We start from the raw sequence: 17,260 nt of genomic DNA on the forward strand, positions 1-17,260 counted from the left end.
TTATATTCTTCCATAGAAACATTGCTTCCAAAAGGAGAAAACGTATATAATAAGTCAAGTGATGGAACAAGTAAATAGCAGCCGGGCTGCAGTAACCCAGTATGGCCACTACACAGCGGTCTTTCAGCTCTGTACACTGTGCTACTCTGAATTCTCCACTCAACAGTGTCTGATCCGTGGGGGTGCAACACCCGGACCGACCCTGCACAGATCAGTTATTCCTGCTCCAGACACTGGAAGCTGTTGCAGTAGACAGGAACCAAAGCAGGTCTAGTCCTGTTCAAGTAAACGGGGCAGAGCTGTGGTTCCTGGGTGCCACCACTATACAGAGTTGCAATTCTTTTTTTTTTTTTTTTTTTTATGTAGATTATGAGCCCCACATAGAGCTCACAATGTACATTTTTCCCTATCAGTATGTCTTTTTTTGGAATATGGGATGGAAATCCATGCAAACACGGGGAGAACATACAAACTCCTTGCAGATGGTTTTTTGTCCATGGCGGGATTTGAACACCAGGACTCCAGCGCTGCAAGGCTGCAGTGCTAACCACTGAGCCACCGTGTGGCCCCTACAGAGTTGCAATTCTGTGCCATTCACTGCTATGGCTTCCGATGCCTGGAGACTGCCGGATAACCTGATCGGTGTGGGGTCTGGTTGTTGGACCCCCAAGGATGAGATACTGATGACCTATACTGTGGATGAAACAAACATTAAGCGCCTGTGGGAAGAATATGCAAATCTGTCTTCCATGATGTAATTAGGAAGTCAGTTGCTGCCTCAGTATTGCAAACCAATAGAGGGCGCTCACTGAAATGTGCAAGGTTTGCACATTCCAGTGAGCGCCCTCTATTGGTTTGCAATCCTGAGGCAGCAACTGACTTCCTAATTACATCATGGAAGACAGGTTTGCATATTCTTCCCATGGTCCTTTGCGAAGTGGAGTGCTAAAGGCTTAATAAGTCTCCACACACCTATATGGTGGTCTCTCCCCAAGGAGTGACCATATCCCATTAAGGGCCTACAAATACTACCTTTCTGCCTATACTGTGCAGACATTTTTCTACTAACTACATCCCTGAGCTTCTTTTTCCTTCTTTTTGCTCAGAATCGGGACTGGTGAAGTAATGTTCTAGGTTAAGAGGAGAAGAAACATACAATTATACATAAGTGTTACTCACTCGCAAGTTTTCAATTTCATTCTGTTCTATTTTCCACACAGGGCTAATTCTAATAACATATTATATAACTCCTTGTTACAATATCCAGCAGCTGTTGGTATCAGACGGCTATTTATAACTTCCCACCGGTTACACGGAGTCTTGTGCGGGGGACATGGCACGGCCCAGCGTAGGATTATCAATGCTTAAAGCCTATGACATGACCTCAGAATTGTTATAAATATTCACTAACTCGCTAAGGATATGTCGGATTCGTTGGTGTCGTGGTTGTAACGTGACTACAAGCTCTTCGGTCTTGTAAATGCCCTCAAGATAGAAGATGAGAAGTGCTGGACACTTGCTGCAACTTGTATATTAGAAAAAGCATTAACTGCTAAGAGAATGACAATCGCAGATATTTATACCGTAGGAATCACTAGATAACCTACTAGGGGTGCGGAACAGAAATAGGGAAGATAGTAAATATTATATTCTAGTTCTCTCCTTAAAGGGATTGTTATTGTTTGTGTAATGAAAAGTTGTACAATTTTCCAATAAACTTTGTGTATCAATTCCTCACGATTTTTCTAGATCAATCTTGTTGTATCAGCAATTGTTGGACTTCATAGGACAACTAACAGTATGTTATCATGTAAATCTAATAGAATAAGCAGCCTCCATCATGTGCATAAAGGGGTTATCCAAATGACATGATGTATCAATACAAAAGACTTCCTAATGTATATCCTGTGTAAATTCAGCACGTCTTATGTCATTTATTTTCAGGTCATTGACCACAGCTGTGATATTTCGTTTGCAAACACACTACCCTTCCCTGAGCAGTTCAGTCAGCAAACAAAACATCATAGCAGCACGTGAACTCCTTGCCCCTTAAAGCTAAGACCCCATGTTGAGGAAATGCAGCTTTTTTGTTGCAGATTTTGTTGCGGTTTTTTGAGCCAAAGACAAGAATGGCTACAAATGAAATTAGAAATATATAGAAAGCTCTTAAAAGGATCCTATTAGTCAGACACAATTTTTTTGTAGGTACCACATCGGAATAGCCTTAAGAAAGGCTATTCTTCTCCTACCTTTCGTCGTCTTTTTCGCGCCGCCTCTTCTTCAGCAGCGTCATCTTCAGCCTCTTCTTCCGGCGGTAGCTTGTAACTTCTAAGGCCTCGGGCTTTGGGTAGAGCAGACTGCGCATGCCCACAGGCCACGAGAAAATGACCACTTGCACAGTATTGTAAATGTCCTTTTTCTCATGGTCTGTGGGCATGCGCAGTCTGCTCTGCCCAAGGCCTTAGAAGTTACAAGCCACCGCCAGAAGAAGAGGCTGAAGATGACGCTGCTGAAGAAGAGAAGGCGCTGGAGAGAGTTCTCTCGCAGCATTGGGGACGCCCCCAATGCTGTCTGAGCGCTGGGGCCCGCCCCCAGTGCTGTGAGAGAGCTCATTTACATACCGACAAGAACCGGGATTGTAGGCGAACGGCAGCGCGGAGAAGACGACGAAAGATAAGAGATGAATAGCTTTTCTTAAGGCTGTTCCGACGTGGTTCCTACAAAAAATTGTGTCTGACTGATAGGATCCCTTTAAACCTCTCCCTTCTGCTCCATCTAGCCCTGGCTTTGTCTCAAAAAACGCAACAAAATCTGCAACAAAAAAAGCTGCGTTTCCACAACCTGGGGCCCCAGCCTAAGGCTACTTATGGAAGTGTTTTATTTATATGCAGTGGAGAGCGATGCTGCATAGACTGAAAAAGTGAGACAAAATACAGAGACTCTTACACAAAAAAGACCCTGCGGCAAGGAAGGAATTTGCACACAGGGGAGACTGGAAAAGGGAGTGGTACATAGAGTGAGAGCAGGCAGAGGAATCATGGGAAATGTAGTTTGTCCACTGATTCACTGCATGTAAATAATGGAGATACAAGGAGCAGCAAGTAAAATAAAGCCAAGCAAACGGTGCACAAGGGACCAGTGAGCATTTAGCACCGCTGTGGGTGTATTTGTAGATTTTTGGAAGCTGGTAAACTCCTTTAATCCCATTGTACAATCATTATCTACTATTTGATTCCTTTGTTGTTGCTGTGTAGCTGCATTTTATTACATGTTAACCAATCAGCTATGATCTATGACTGCAGTATAGCTACATTGCCTACAGGGAGTCTGAGGTAGTCTGAGACACACACCCTGACTCATTATTGGTTGAAAATACTATTCTATCCTTATGTGAAGCTCTGCCTCCTCCGATAGGCTGCTGTGTATAAACACAAGGCGTGCACTGGCTCACCAGGGCGTCAGTGCATGGAGTCTATAAACTACAGATTACTAATCTGCCAGTGAGAAAAAAGCAGATTAGTATGTAATTGCTGTCTATATACTAAGGGGAATGAGTATGTATAAGGAGGGTTCCCAGGAATAGATACGCGGTGCTCTGGTGTCTGCAGGTTGGGCGCACAGCCGGACACCCAGAAGAAGATATTTTTTATCTACATTTTTTTCCCCGTAGATCTCCAGAATGGATTAGTCCTTGCAGAACTATCCGCCGATTGTAGGGGGTAAAAATAAACACAGAACACACAAACAATAGTAAACTTATTTTTACCAAATGTCCTAAAACCCCACAAGTGATTCCAGAACGGCTCGCCGTACCAGGCAACGTAAGACACTAATGTTAGCTTAATGAGCCAAAGAGGTTAAAGACGTCTTTAAAGTTAAATATTTCAATTAGAGTCATTTACATAATGACTTTCCTTACACCGTGATTTAGCATCACAAATGAGCACGGCTCACAGATGGGATGGGACAAATAACGCGCAATAAATACTGGATATGGCTGTTCTTAGTGTAAGCTGTTTATTGTTAATCTCCTGGGTGGCATATGTTACTATTGCTTTATGATAGCAAGAACAACAGAATCCACCTTCCTGCGGACACTGCATCTAATTCACATTATACGGGCGCAGGCAGCAAAAACAACCTACCATTTTCTCAAAGTTTATCAGATGGTCGATGAAAGTTTTATTCCCTTCGTGGGTGAAAGTCATGTCTGTAAAACAATGGGAAAGAGGCATAGTCAAGAGAGATCAAGAGGATGGAATATAGTTACAGTATGTAGGCAATGTAGGGCACTATTCACACTCTGTTATTTAACCCTAGGGAACATTACTATTATAATTGGACACTTCTTTCTTATTTTTACCGTGTACATAACTATATATATACAATATATAGTATATGTTCTAGACAAAGAACAAATACATCATCTATATACCGTACCCAGAAGAGGACTTACCCTTGATGAGTAGAGGTGTGAAAGGAATGATCGGGGGCTCCAGTTTGGCTATGGTCAACCTGTAAGCTCGGTGATTTCGAGATGGGTCCTTACAAAGGAACAAAGCAAGAACACCTAAGATTTATATCCGATCTATCACAGTGAGAAGATGTAGTACGTGTAGATGTATATGTCAGTAGAAGCATTGGATTTAGTTCCAGTGACCCGGGTACAAGTCATTAGGCTCTATACACACTACCATGTGCTAGCTGTTGTTCATGGCTACCACACTGCTCCATTCGTCTATATGGCCCCATATACATGACTGTGTATTGTCACAGGCCCATGTATGCGGCAATGAGTCTGGGGCAAAGCTCAGGATGGGGGCTATAACTGTCCAGGCTCACTAGATGAAGTGAAGTGTGCATGTAGACTTACTATCATGTCAGGACTAGGACTACGTTCACATTAGCAGACAAGGAGGAAAAAGCCTGACTTTTTTTTCTTGGTTAAGGGGATATCATCACTCCTTAGGGAGAGACCACCATATAGGTTTGAGGAGACTTATTAAGCCTTTAGCACTCCACTTCGCAAAGGACCATGAGAAGAATATGCAAATCTGTCTTCCATGATGTAATTAGGCAACAGCAGCTGACTTCCTAATTACATCATGGAAGACAGATTTGCATATTCTTCCCATGTTTTTTTTCTTGGCCCGTTTTTAAAAAGACAGACCCCATTATGGTCAATAGGGTCTGCCGGGCTCTGTGTGTAACCACTATTTTGACAGTTCACCTTTCTGTTGTTCCGGCTCTCTGACAGACCCAAACAATGGAGAAACAGCGCTAGCCTTAGTAATGGACCCAAACTTATTTGTTGCTGACAATATCTAAAGGTAGCAGATAGATGACAGCTATTCCTTACGACCCCAAGCGTAACTTGCAGCTCATGGGACCTAGTGCACAATCATACAGTAACTGAGCATACTAGTTTAACTGAGCATTGATATGCTCGCAATAGAGAGAGGCTCATCGACTATGAGAATAAGCGAATGCGCAATGCGTGAACTCCAACATGCCCGACACTACTTCCCCTTGATATGGCATCAGGAAAAAATATAAAAATCCCATATGCATTAGATGAAAAGTGGCAGGTTTAATGTTCATCTAATGTGTATAATCACCTTAAGGTTATGGTCCCACGTAGTGGACCGTAGCGGAAAGGCGATGCGTGAAAATACAACAGCAGCAACACATTGCAGTTTGTGCCGCAGCGCTTTTCACAGAAAGTCCATAGAAGTTTCCTCTATGGATTTTCTGCTTCCATTATACCTATAGGGAAGCCGCCGGAGTTTCCGTAGATATAATTGATACAAGGGGCATTTTAGCACTTAGATATTGAAGTGTCAGCACCATGAATCAGCTAATGTCCACAACAAGCAAAGTGTATGGAGTACGCAGCATGGCGTGCTGTATAGTGGCTCGTCCTGGTTACTGCAGCTCAGACCTCGATGCAGTACCTGGCATATCTAAGTCCTGAGAAACCCCTTTAAATAGACATTGTCTGGTAACTATTTATAAAGCATGTTCTTCTTCCTTCCTCGTGAAGACGAAGGTAAGCAGTTCACTATGGCAGATCTCACATAAGCTGGCTACAGGAAGCCGTGCCAATGATGACCGCTCTGTACCTCCTGGAAACATAATCCTCACAGTCAGCGACCCTACAAGTCCTCCTCAGGACTCCATTAGCACACACCAGGACTCACCATTAAATTCTCAAACTCTGCATAGATCTTCTTGAACTTGCTTGGAAGTTTCTGTAAGAAAGAATTGACATTATTTACCGTCTGGACAATATTACATCGGTGAGATAATATAAAGACACTACTGATAAGTTGCAAATTTTTACTCTGCAAATCTACGGAAAAATATGTTACTTGTGGATTTATCCCAGATTCCAACCCCTTGTATAAAATCTGCAGTGAACATCCAGAACAGGAAGAGCAGTGCGCTCAGATATCTGTGCATACAATGTTCCCCTAACAGGGGAATGAGATTTGTACATGTGTGCCCCCTGCATTGGATTGGAGTAACTTGGAACCATCAGAAAACATTATTTTTAGGGTCACGTCTTACAGCAATACAGAATATCGGTATATCTCTGTTTGCAAAAATATATACCCCAGTGTATTTTGCTAGAAATCCTATACCTTTTGTGGCCGAACCCTGATAGTTGCGTTAGGACCCAGGCCGCTGGGATTGCGTTGGTTTTTTAGTGACATAGTCTTCCTCTGGCATGTCCTAGGGTTTGTACAAAACATTTCAAACTCTCTAAAATACTCTGTGCTGCTTTGGTATATTGGTTCAATCCCTCTAATAATATGTATATTATTTGCACATTTGTAGGTTTCCGCACTGGCACAGATATGACCCCATTAAGTTGTGCTGGATATAAAATACATCTCAGTCTGTAAGATGTACACAAGACAATGTCAGCATTTATTACTAGTTCCGGGGCTCTACTCAATACTGCGGGACATGTGGCGTCGGTCCATGTAGTATTATGGTATTTGCTTTTGTTTTATGGCTTTATGCCTGCGGTTACAAAGTTTAACCCACCGCTGCCGACGATACTTTACAATACTGTCTATTGTCAGCTGTAATGTCTTAACACCCAGGATATGTGCCAGATACGCCAAACTTAATTTGTTACAAGAGTGGTGTTAAATAATTTTGGGAGTGTTTGGCACCAACTAATCTATGGGACGTTAACTCCCGAAACCCACTGCAGAGAACATCATCTCCAAGGGCACTTTATTCTCGTACAATTTGCAGGTATGCAACTTCAATGGCTCTGTTGTCTGAGCACTTGTTTGACGGACAGCTATTCCTTTAGACTTCGCCATATACATGAACACTCAGCATGACCGAGGATGCATGTCTTTTCCAAGAGAACAGAGGAATAAACCACTACTAGACAACTCTTGTAGTAGCTTCTCTCTTCCCCAATGGTGGATTCAGATGAATATGGGAGCCTTTAAAGTATTGGGGGCCAGTCAATACAAGAGGTATCCCATGAATCCAACTCTCTTGCTGTTCATCATTGTGCATTGAGACGCCTGGACTACAAGAAAAAGAGACACTGAGCATGCTCGACCTGGAAAGAAATAGACTACAGGGCATATATAGGTGAAACAGTGGCAGGGAAGAGGGGATTTCATTGGGTTTTTCTAGTGACATATGCAATTTGTACATTCATAGGAAACGTGAATGTTATCTTGGGAACATCCCATCTCCAACTCTTTGCATCCTTCAAAGGTCGCTGCTCCAATGATTCCGATGCAATCAGAATTTTTTCTCTAGCCCCCACTGTTTCTGAGCAATCTAATATGCTAATTAGCCACTCTACTGTCAAGTGGGAGGTCCCAGGTTGTCAAGACCACCCAGCTGACAGTAGCGACCCTAATTAGCATATTGGGTGCTGAAACAACAGCATCAATTGTTCAGGAATGGCGGGGGTTAGAAAAAAAAATTCCAACTGTGCTAGAATCAGTGGAGCAAAGGGGTTGAAGATGGTGGAGGAGGCGAAAGCTCCCCTTTAAGGTACGCCATGAGATTTCCAGGGCTGCTTTGTACTGTCAGTAGTTATAGGGCTGTTCGGATTCTCCCCGCTGAATACATTGTTCCTACGCTCCCGATAATAGCAGCAGGGCTTAAACAGTCTTCCTCGCAGCAGAGATAAATTGGCGCATTTAGTGTACGGTTAATATTGATATTTGTAACCTTGTTGCTGTAACTAACTTGTGCCATAAACAAAACACAATTATTATTTTCTGATTTGCCAAGTGCAGAAAAAATAGCATTCTTTATGCGTATGCATCTGTCAATGGTAATTGCATTGTAATATTCACAAGCCAACTGTGAAAACATTGAAATACTAATCACATTGGCATTATGACTTATGAGCAACAATCAGTGCGATCAGTAAACATTTCCCCATCTAAATTGTCTGAGCAATAATTGGGGAATGAAAACTAGTGCAAATGATTAGAGAGCAGATCCAGGAAAATATGGCATCTCAGAACTAGGGGGAAGATAAAAATGACAGGCAAGCAAATCCGATTCGGCTCATATTATTCTGCAAGGAATCAATTATAAAAGCTGTTTTCATGCAGATGAGAAGAATATCAAGAGCCGGGGTGTCTAAGTTCAGCCTACCGGATGTTCTTGCTGGTAAGAAGCGCAGTTCTGAAGAGATAAAACTGCAGATATTCCTTCTCATATTCCGCACATAGCTTAGGCCATCGCAAATGTTTAGCTAGATCTATTAAAGGGGATATCCAAGGGAAATGGAAGTTTAGATAGGAAGATTTGAGAAGTCACAGGCGCTTGATTTAATAAGTGCCATCTGTGTCATCCAGAGAGAACAGTTTCGCTGTAGGCTGGTTCGGGTCCCCGACCTTTCTACGTAGATAATAAGCAGGTGACTGGATGTGCTGACATCATCAGCTTACTAGTATATCAAATATGCTGACCTCATCAGTTTAGGGTGGGTTCACACCTATGTCCCGGTCTCCGCTTTTAGGTTTCCGTCTTCTGCCCAAGAAACTGGACAGGAGACGGAAACTGGCAGTCACTTTTCAAACCTATTCATTTGAATGGGTTTGCAAAGTGTCCGCCCGTGAACGTTTTGTGGTCTCCGCGGCAAAACCATTTTTATTAACTGGACACAAAGTCGGACATGCAGGACTTTGTGTCCAGTTAAAAAAAAAACAGTTTTGCCGCAGAGACCACAAAACACTCACAGGCGGACACTGTCTGCCGGGTTTCCGTCTCCTGTCGGCAGAATACGGAAACCTAAAAGCGGAGATCAGGGCACAGATGTGAACCCGCCCTTACTAGTATATCAGGCCTATTAATTATGATGACATCATCTACGGTGCAATAAGTAAAGTGGCTTAGTAAAACCATGCTTTTCCTAAAATACTGTACTTAAAGGGAGTCTGTCAGCAGAACCCAAACCAACAGATAAATAGAATAGGGTCACCTGAATTCAACCACATAATAACCTTTTCAGATTCAGAAGATCACAAAGTGTCCCAGTGCTGGAAATCCCCCTGGCAATCAGTGAGAAAACAGTAAGTGTTCAGTTTTCCTGCAGCGCCACCACAGGGGAAATTAAGCATTACACCGTGTCCATTAAAATCCAAAGGTTGTCTGAGGAATGCAAGACAGGACAGGTCCTCCAGAGCAAGAAAAATGCAAGACTGGGACTACCCTGTTATTGTAATGATAGGAGATAAAAGTCAGAGCTCCTAGAGTCACTGTGCCTCCAAGCAGACTGGGTTTGAGACCAATTCATTCACATTTACCAATATTTGCTTGTATTAATGGTTATGACGTATTATTTTTTTTTATCAGAGGGGGTCACGTACTCACCTCCCATGTTAATGACAGTCGGCTCACAGCTACGTTACTCAGTCCCATGACAATGGCGAAGAAAGAGTTTAGATTTTTGTATTCCTTGCAACTAAAATAAAAATGTTAACATTGGATGAGACTAATATAGCACGAGATTCTCCTACCTGTGCCCCACATACAAGAAATACAATTGTACAATATATGCCATGCTATGTAAAACCATACATTTGTCTGTATACGCTTTACTTGAGCCTATCATGTGAGCGTATGTTCAGGATGTATACATCTGATCGAAGGGCTATGACTGTTGCCAAATGTCACTCACTGTGCCATTGTAAAAAGTAAAATACTGTGTGATATACATTTGTCTTGTGGTTCACATCTATGTGTGGCTCCATTCTTCTGGTTAATTGGAGGACCAGAAAAATGGAAAAACAAATCCACTCTATGATGTACACAAATGGAGCCCGAGGGACGTTCTCATAATAATGGGGTCTATTGGGTGTGTGTATCAGGAAAGAAAAAAAAAATCAGGCTTGAAGAACTTTTTTTGTCTGGCGATGTCTGACGTATGTACTGGAGACTCTGAACGCAGATGTGAATGTCGTCTTAGCCCAAGTTATACTATTTTCAATTCGAGCTCAATACAATCCAAAAAATATAACATATACATTAAACATTGACTGGTGGCCAAACAATGTCATCTGTCAGGGACAACCACGGAAACGCAGTTTATTTGTTTTTTGCATATTTTGCAGTGGTTTTTTTTTTTTAGCCAAAAGTAGATTGAGCAGAAGGGAAAAGTTCAAGGCTCGGTTCACATCTGTGTTCAGTTGTCCGTTCCGAATGGTAACCTATTAAAAAGCGGTTACCTAAGGAAACCACACGGACCCCATAGACTATAATGAGGTCTGTGTGGTTTCCGCACAAATCATGTGGAGAGAAAAGTGCTGCTTGCAGGACTTTTCTCTCCGCATGTTTCTTGTGGAATCCACACGGGCCCCATTATAGTCTATGGGATCTGCGGGTTTCTCTGGTAACCACTTTTTAATGTCTATAGGTTTCCATTTGTCGGAGTCCCCAAGCGGACTCCCCGAATGCAGATGTGAATAGGGCCTAAGAACTTCCTGTATACTTCCCATTCCTTTTGCAGCCATTCTTGGCTTTGGCTTAAAAAAATGCAGCGAAACCTGCAACAAGAAAATCTGCGTTTCCGCATCGTGGGGCCTCAGCCTAAGGAAGGATTTAGCCGTACATAATGAATGTTTGAAGATATCAGGCATAGTTTAATAAAAAAGCAGAATCAATCTATGTTCGTTTTATGAAGTTGAAACTGAGCATGCTCTAGTAAACCAAGGCCTAACTTGTCGAAGAAATCCCATGTGAGGTCACTTTAAGAGAATCGATGTCGAAACAGGGGCTGATTAATGCCAACTCGGCTTTTGTCTCCTTATATTTGTGCTTTGGAAGTCTCGGTGGGAGCCCCCGGCACTAAAAGGTCCACTTAGCCTTTATATTTTTAGCGCGGCGTAAGGTCTAGTAAAATAAAAGTAAACAGTCGCCTTCTTTCTGCGACTAAATTAACCACATTAGAAGGATAAAAACACGACTTTCGCCAGACTGACTGGGCTCCTGCACTTAGCGCTCCGTCTTTTTGTTTGCCGTGCACTTTCAAATTTCTGTTTAAGGTTTTTTTTTTTCTGAATTCCATTGTCTTTGGAGATTGTTATATTTTTAATTGGTCGTAATTAAGTATTTTCCCGGATCCCGCTGCGGAACGTGAACACATTTTGAAATTTATGTCTTTAAAGGATTTTTGTTTCTTTTCGGCGCCCCGCTGTTTTTTCAGGCTATGAACGGTAGAAGAAAAACACCTTTAGCATTTTTTTTTAAATGTGATTGCTGAAAGCGAAAAGGATTTTGAGAAGGGAAAAAAAAAGCAGCCTGCTAACCCGCGGGCTTAAATAGACAAGCCATAGGAGTGCGGTACCAGGCTGTCAGAGGTCATGCTGCTGGCCTACTGTGGATATGCAGTCAGTCCTCCCGTCTAAACGGGAACAATTTTCTGGAGGCCACTGGAAAAAAAAAATCTTTTGGCATTATATCTTTATTAAAAAGTATCTGTAGAGTAGGGAGAATAATAAGTCGTAAATGGCAGTAAAGCACAAAAAAAAAAAAAAAAAGCAAAATCCACTTAAAATATAAAAATACACCTTAGGTATTTTTTTTTCATACCCTTTTGGAAATTGCCATAAAAAGTACTTACTGAGCTGCAATTTTAATAAATTTCTTCAGGAGTTGCACGCGCTTGCTGAGCTGAGGGCACAAGCAAATTTCAGTCACAACCCAGAATTGGATTTCATTGAAACGTCTCAGGAAGAGGTCCAAATTGGCCGTGGTCTTCTTAAAATTGTGCCTCCCGAAGGTGTGATAGATTAGCTCCAGCTGCAGGCAGGAAATAGTTAATAATACGTTACTTCCATAGGCTATGAAGATCCTCATTCAGGTAGTAATTAAAAAAAAACATGTCAATATCATAAAGGATAAGCAAATCTAAATGACAGCACCTGTAGTATTGTAATATAGCAAATAAGGGTATAAAGGATGTAATCACATCAAGGGGCGATAGTCTGGGGTGTATGGGCAGTCCAGAACAACAAGTGGGCAGAATTAAGGGGTGCTGGTATTCACTCAAAATCGGCTTGACCAGGCCTTGATTGTATTTGCTTAGTGTCAGGGTTGGTTCACACGTGCGTTCATAAGCAGAGAGTAAAATCCTGCAAGCAGGGGGCAAGCCTGTAAAACGTCAGGAGGTGATGGGTCCAAGAGAGGGTTGTGCCAAGTCATGGGAAGAAGCTACAGTCAAGATATTGGGAAATATCAGGAGGCGCTCCAGGGACCACCAGCAGGACAGCAAACCAGGACCTCTTCTCTGGACAGAGGCCATTGCACCGTGCCAGATCCATCACCCAACAGACACCAATGCCCACTAAAGGGCCACATTAGCTTATAATGGGCTCAAGCATGGTACCCATGATTCTGACATGCTGCTCAAGCCCGAAAGAACCACCAACGCAGGCTCCAAACAGCCTATGACACCATAACCTAATTCTGTAGACATTTCTATCTTATTGCTTCCTTAGGGGTACTCTATTGGAACTCCTTGTCACTTGGGGATACTTGGCTTCAAAAGGTGGAGAAAATCGGTTTTAGAGGAAAGGTAATAAAAACAGGCATTTTGTTAAAGGGGTTGTCCCATGAAAAGCATCCTATCTATACTGCTAGTTTATGTGGATTTAAAACTTTTCCTAAATACATTGCTTTATCAAAACTGCTTTGTTTGGCCGCTATCTTAATTTATTCACTTCATTGTTGACACTGCGTTTCTATGGCCACTGGGCTTATCTGCTCAATTCCCAAGTGAAGTAGCTGCCTGCTCTCAGGGGGGAGGGAGGGGCTGACAAGAAACTGAGAAGCTCCTCAGATAGGGGAGGGGGGAGGTGAGAGCCCCGGGATTACTGTGCTGTCTATTTTCAATTTTTCCACTTATTAGCCGGTTTAATTGAATTTGGCTGATAAGGGCTGAGATAAGGAGTCTGTTACCTCTGTATGTAATGCAAGCTGACTCAAATCCAGCTCTGCTACATCAGTTTCCACATCAGCTTTACACTGTGGTAATGCATTTACAACCACTCCCTCATTACTGACTGCAAATATAGCAGATAGCAGAAGCAAGTGAAATCCTGCCCACCAATGTGCCGAGAAATCCAGGAAGTGAAGAAAGCACAGAGCCTGCAGGCTTCAGAACAAGAGTTATGGAAACACCCCTTTAAGTGACGGTAATGCCTTGCAATGTTTAATGTCGATAGACGTAGGACTACTGTGCCTTAAATAGCCTTCTTCTTATGTAATATTTCCATAATTCCAATTACTACACCTATGCATTGTATAGTATATGTATTTAAATGGGACATGTTGACATACAAGTCATTGTACCAATGTGCAGCTATCCAAAGAGGGGTCATGGTCGTGGTGGAGTAATGGTAAAAAGTAAAATACTGAAGACATGTCATGGACACGATCTACTCACCTCATGGACACAGTTGAAGAGGTCCCAGTCATGGATTGTCATCTGGTAAGCCAAGTCCTTAGAACTCATAAGTTCAAATGTAGACATGGTGCCGGTAGACGGGCCCTCCTGTTCTTGAAGTGGAGTCTATAACACACAGAATCAACATCAAACAAACTAAGACAATCCCTTTAACTGTGGAAAGCTAATATATATTACAATTAAAAGAAATAAACATCAATATCCATACCAATGAATCAAACTGATCTCGACGACAAGCAAAGAGCCGACCATTCACAGTGAGAGTCGTAAACACAGATACGTCATTTGGTTTCAGAACAACTTTCTCTGGAAGTAAAATAAAGAGTACGATATAAGAGCACACACATATAGAATATACAGTAGGCATACCTCCCAAACGTCCCGATTTCCACGGGACATTCACAATTTCAGTGTCCTGTCCCGTGGTCCCGTTAGGAGGGAGGTATGTTCCGATTTACAACTCAGATCTGCATCTGGAGGACGCAGATCTGAGTTGAATACGTAGGCGACTAAAGCAAGGAGGTGTCACAGCTCAGCTTCTTGCTTTGCCGCTGCACTCCAGCTAGTGACTCTGTTAGTGAGACTGCAGAGAGAGTGGCGGGGGAGCGAGGAAAAGGTGAGTGTAAGTGGTTTTTGTGTGTAGACATTGAGGTGGAACATGAGACTGGGGGCAGATGAAGGAGGGGATGGCATGACACTGGGGCAGAGATGGGGGGACATAAATCTGGGGGCAGAGATGGGGGGACATGAAACAGTGGGCAGAGATGGGGGACATGAATCTGGGGGTAGAGATGAAGGGGACATGAAACTGGGGGAAGAGATGGGGGGGACATGATTCTGGGGCAGAGATGGGGGACATGAGATGAAGGGGACATGAAACTGGGGGCAGAGATGGGGGGACATGATTCTGGGGGCAGAGATGGGGGACATGAGATGAAGGGGACATGAAACTGGGGGCAGAGATGGGGGGACATGATTCTGGGGGCAGAGATGGGGGACATGAGATGAAGGGGACATGAAACTGGAGGCAAATGAAGAGTGTATATGAAATTGGGGGAGAGATAGAGGGGGGACATATAATTTACGGGTGACTGTAGGAGGATTATACTGTGTGGGGGCACATGGAAAATGAATGAGAATGGGTGAAGTCATCACAAAAGTGGGTGGAGCTAAATTTGCCGCGGCGCGCGTAGCGCGACGCACATTTTGTCCCTCTTTCAGTTCTTCAAAAGTTGGGAGGTATGAGTAGGTATTGTGCACATTTATATACTTTATGTACTATGAAGAACCACCATGGAAATATAGAGCTTTACTAGTAGTCATCGAGTCTTACAGCCTTCAGAGCTGCATTCACAATTCTGCTGTTTTCAGACCTAACCTCTATTAATATTCTTTGGTGTGTATAGCGATTGGTTTATTGATTTGTGGTCTAAAAAGTGTAGTACAGAACAGTTATCTGAGTTAAACAAACCTAATTCAGCCATACACATTAGGTTAGGGTTTCTCACCAGATAATTCTTTGCCTTGCAATAATCTCATCAGAGAACGAATACTACCCCATGGCACCAAATACCTTTGAGCAGCGCTGAAATTACCCCAGCAGTGGCAACCAAATACCCCTAGAACCCCCCAATACCACAGTGCAGCATAACATACCTCTCCATCTTTGTCAAAAAAAATACCACCATAGTAGCACCACATACTGCACCTTAATGCAGCACTAAATTCCTTCCCAGGGCCACCTCTGTGCAACACAAAATACTTCCCTAGAAGAGTCAAACACACCCCAGTTTATCACTAGCGGCAGCATTAGTGTGCTCCTCACTGGCAGCAGCATTGTCCCCTTCCCATCACTCTTCTAATGGCCGCAGCATTGTCCCTCCTTTCCACTGACCGCAGCATTGTCCCCCTTCTCACCTCTCCTGGCAGTTGTATTGTAAAGGAAACCAGTCATCAAATATACACCACCTTGTAAGGATGTTACTTGGATAAAAAAAAAAGAAAGATAAACTTATAAAGTAGGGAATGCTACACCTGAATAATCATGGGAGCGGTCCTGAGTTCTAGTAGTAGTCATGCAGACAATGCATTACAAGCCAGCTCCAGACACATCGGGTGTATGTACAGATAAAGCCAAGGCCAATTCATCCCACGTTACTGCGCATGTAACAAATGTAAAGCACAATCTGCCTGAACATAGGTCAAGGTTTTTTTTGGAGAGGGAACACTTCACACCATTGCAGAGGTTATTACACATTAACACTGGCTGCTGTTGTAAAATAAAGAGGTTTCCATGGCTATGGTGGGTAATAATGGCGCGCTGTCCCCCTTCATGTTTACATAGTAAATCCCTCAGAATGTGGTACTATCTAAACATACTGCAGGGTGTTGATAGTAAAGGGTAAGTGCTTTTCATCTCACGTTTCCAGAGTTTGTTTGAAGACTCCGTGTGAAGGAAATAATTGAGAGATATAACCCGAACCTGCGATATCACTGCTGCTGCCAGGATAGAGGAGCGGGCTAATCATGTATGGCCAAACACATACTGATGGTTATAATGCTGAAAAGATAGTTTGGGGTATGTTATGTATGATCATGTACTGGAAATGGGAAGAATATGCAAATCTGACTTCCATGATGTAATTAGGATGCCAGTGCCTCAAGTATGCACACCAATAGAGGGCGCTGACTGAGAATGTGCAAGTCTATCTTCCAAGTACATCGAAACAGCTGTCCTTGGCTGAGAAGACTGTATCTGGTTAAATCCCAACATCATTGCAAACAAAGGCCTCTGAGAAGGTCGGCAGGATGTTAAAGGTAGCGCCCTCTATAGGTTTTGCTTGACTGAGACTCTGTCTTCCTAATTACATCATGGAAGACAGACTTGCACATTCTCAGTGAGCGCCCTCTATTGGTGTGCATACTTGAGGCACTGGCATCCTAATTACATCATGGAAGTCAGATTTGCATATTCTTCCCATGTTCCTTTGCAGTGGAGCGCTCATGGCTTAATAAGACTCCACACACCTATATGGTGGTCTCTCCCTACGGAGTGATGATATCCCCTCAACCATGTACTGGACATTAATTAAATTTATGTTACTATTTCTACATAAAGGGAGCCTTTCAGGTCCAAAATGTCTCCCAAACTAATAAAAGCATCCCATAGGGGCCTTTAATAGGAGTAGAAACATATCCCTGAGGAAGCAATGCAGAGATAACCATACTTTTATGGATAAGTAATTCAGCCATTCCTAGTTACACCACTGTTATCTATCTATCTATCTATCTATC

At 42.8% G+C, this 17,260-nt stretch overlaps 1 protein-coding gene across 5 annotated transcripts in view; it reads right to left on the reverse strand.

Moving 5' to 3' along the window:
- RAPGEF4 (Rap guanine nucleotide exchange factor 4) overlaps positions 1-17,260 on the reverse strand; it is a 207,868-nt gene that overhangs the window by 5,158 nt on the left and 185,450 nt on the right. For all 5 annotated transcript variants that reach the window (XM_075284118.1, XM_075284117.1, XM_075284119.1 and 2 more), the window contains 7 exons: positions 14,175-14,272; positions 13,946-14,071; positions 12,122-12,300; positions 9,874-9,964; positions 6,201-6,251; positions 4,457-4,544; positions 4,146-4,210 (listed from right to left, as the gene is read on the reverse strand). In XM_075284118.1, coding sequence (XP_075140219.1) covers positions 4,146-4,210; positions 4,457-4,544; positions 6,201-6,251; positions 9,874-9,964; positions 12,122-12,300; positions 13,946-14,071; positions 14,175-14,272 — 698 coding nt within the window. The remainder of the gene's footprint in view (positions 1-4,145; positions 4,211-4,456; positions 4,545-6,200; positions 6,252-9,873; positions 9,965-12,121; positions 12,301-13,945; positions 14,072-14,174; positions 14,273-17,260) is intronic.

This window comes from Leptodactylus fuscus, chromosome 8 (genome assembly GCF_031893055.1).
Source record: "Leptodactylus fuscus isolate aLepFus1 chromosome 8, aLepFus1.hap2, whole genome shotgun sequence".
Lineage (NCBI taxonomy): Eukaryota > Metazoa > Chordata > Amphibia > Anura > Leptodactylidae > Leptodactylus > Leptodactylus fuscus.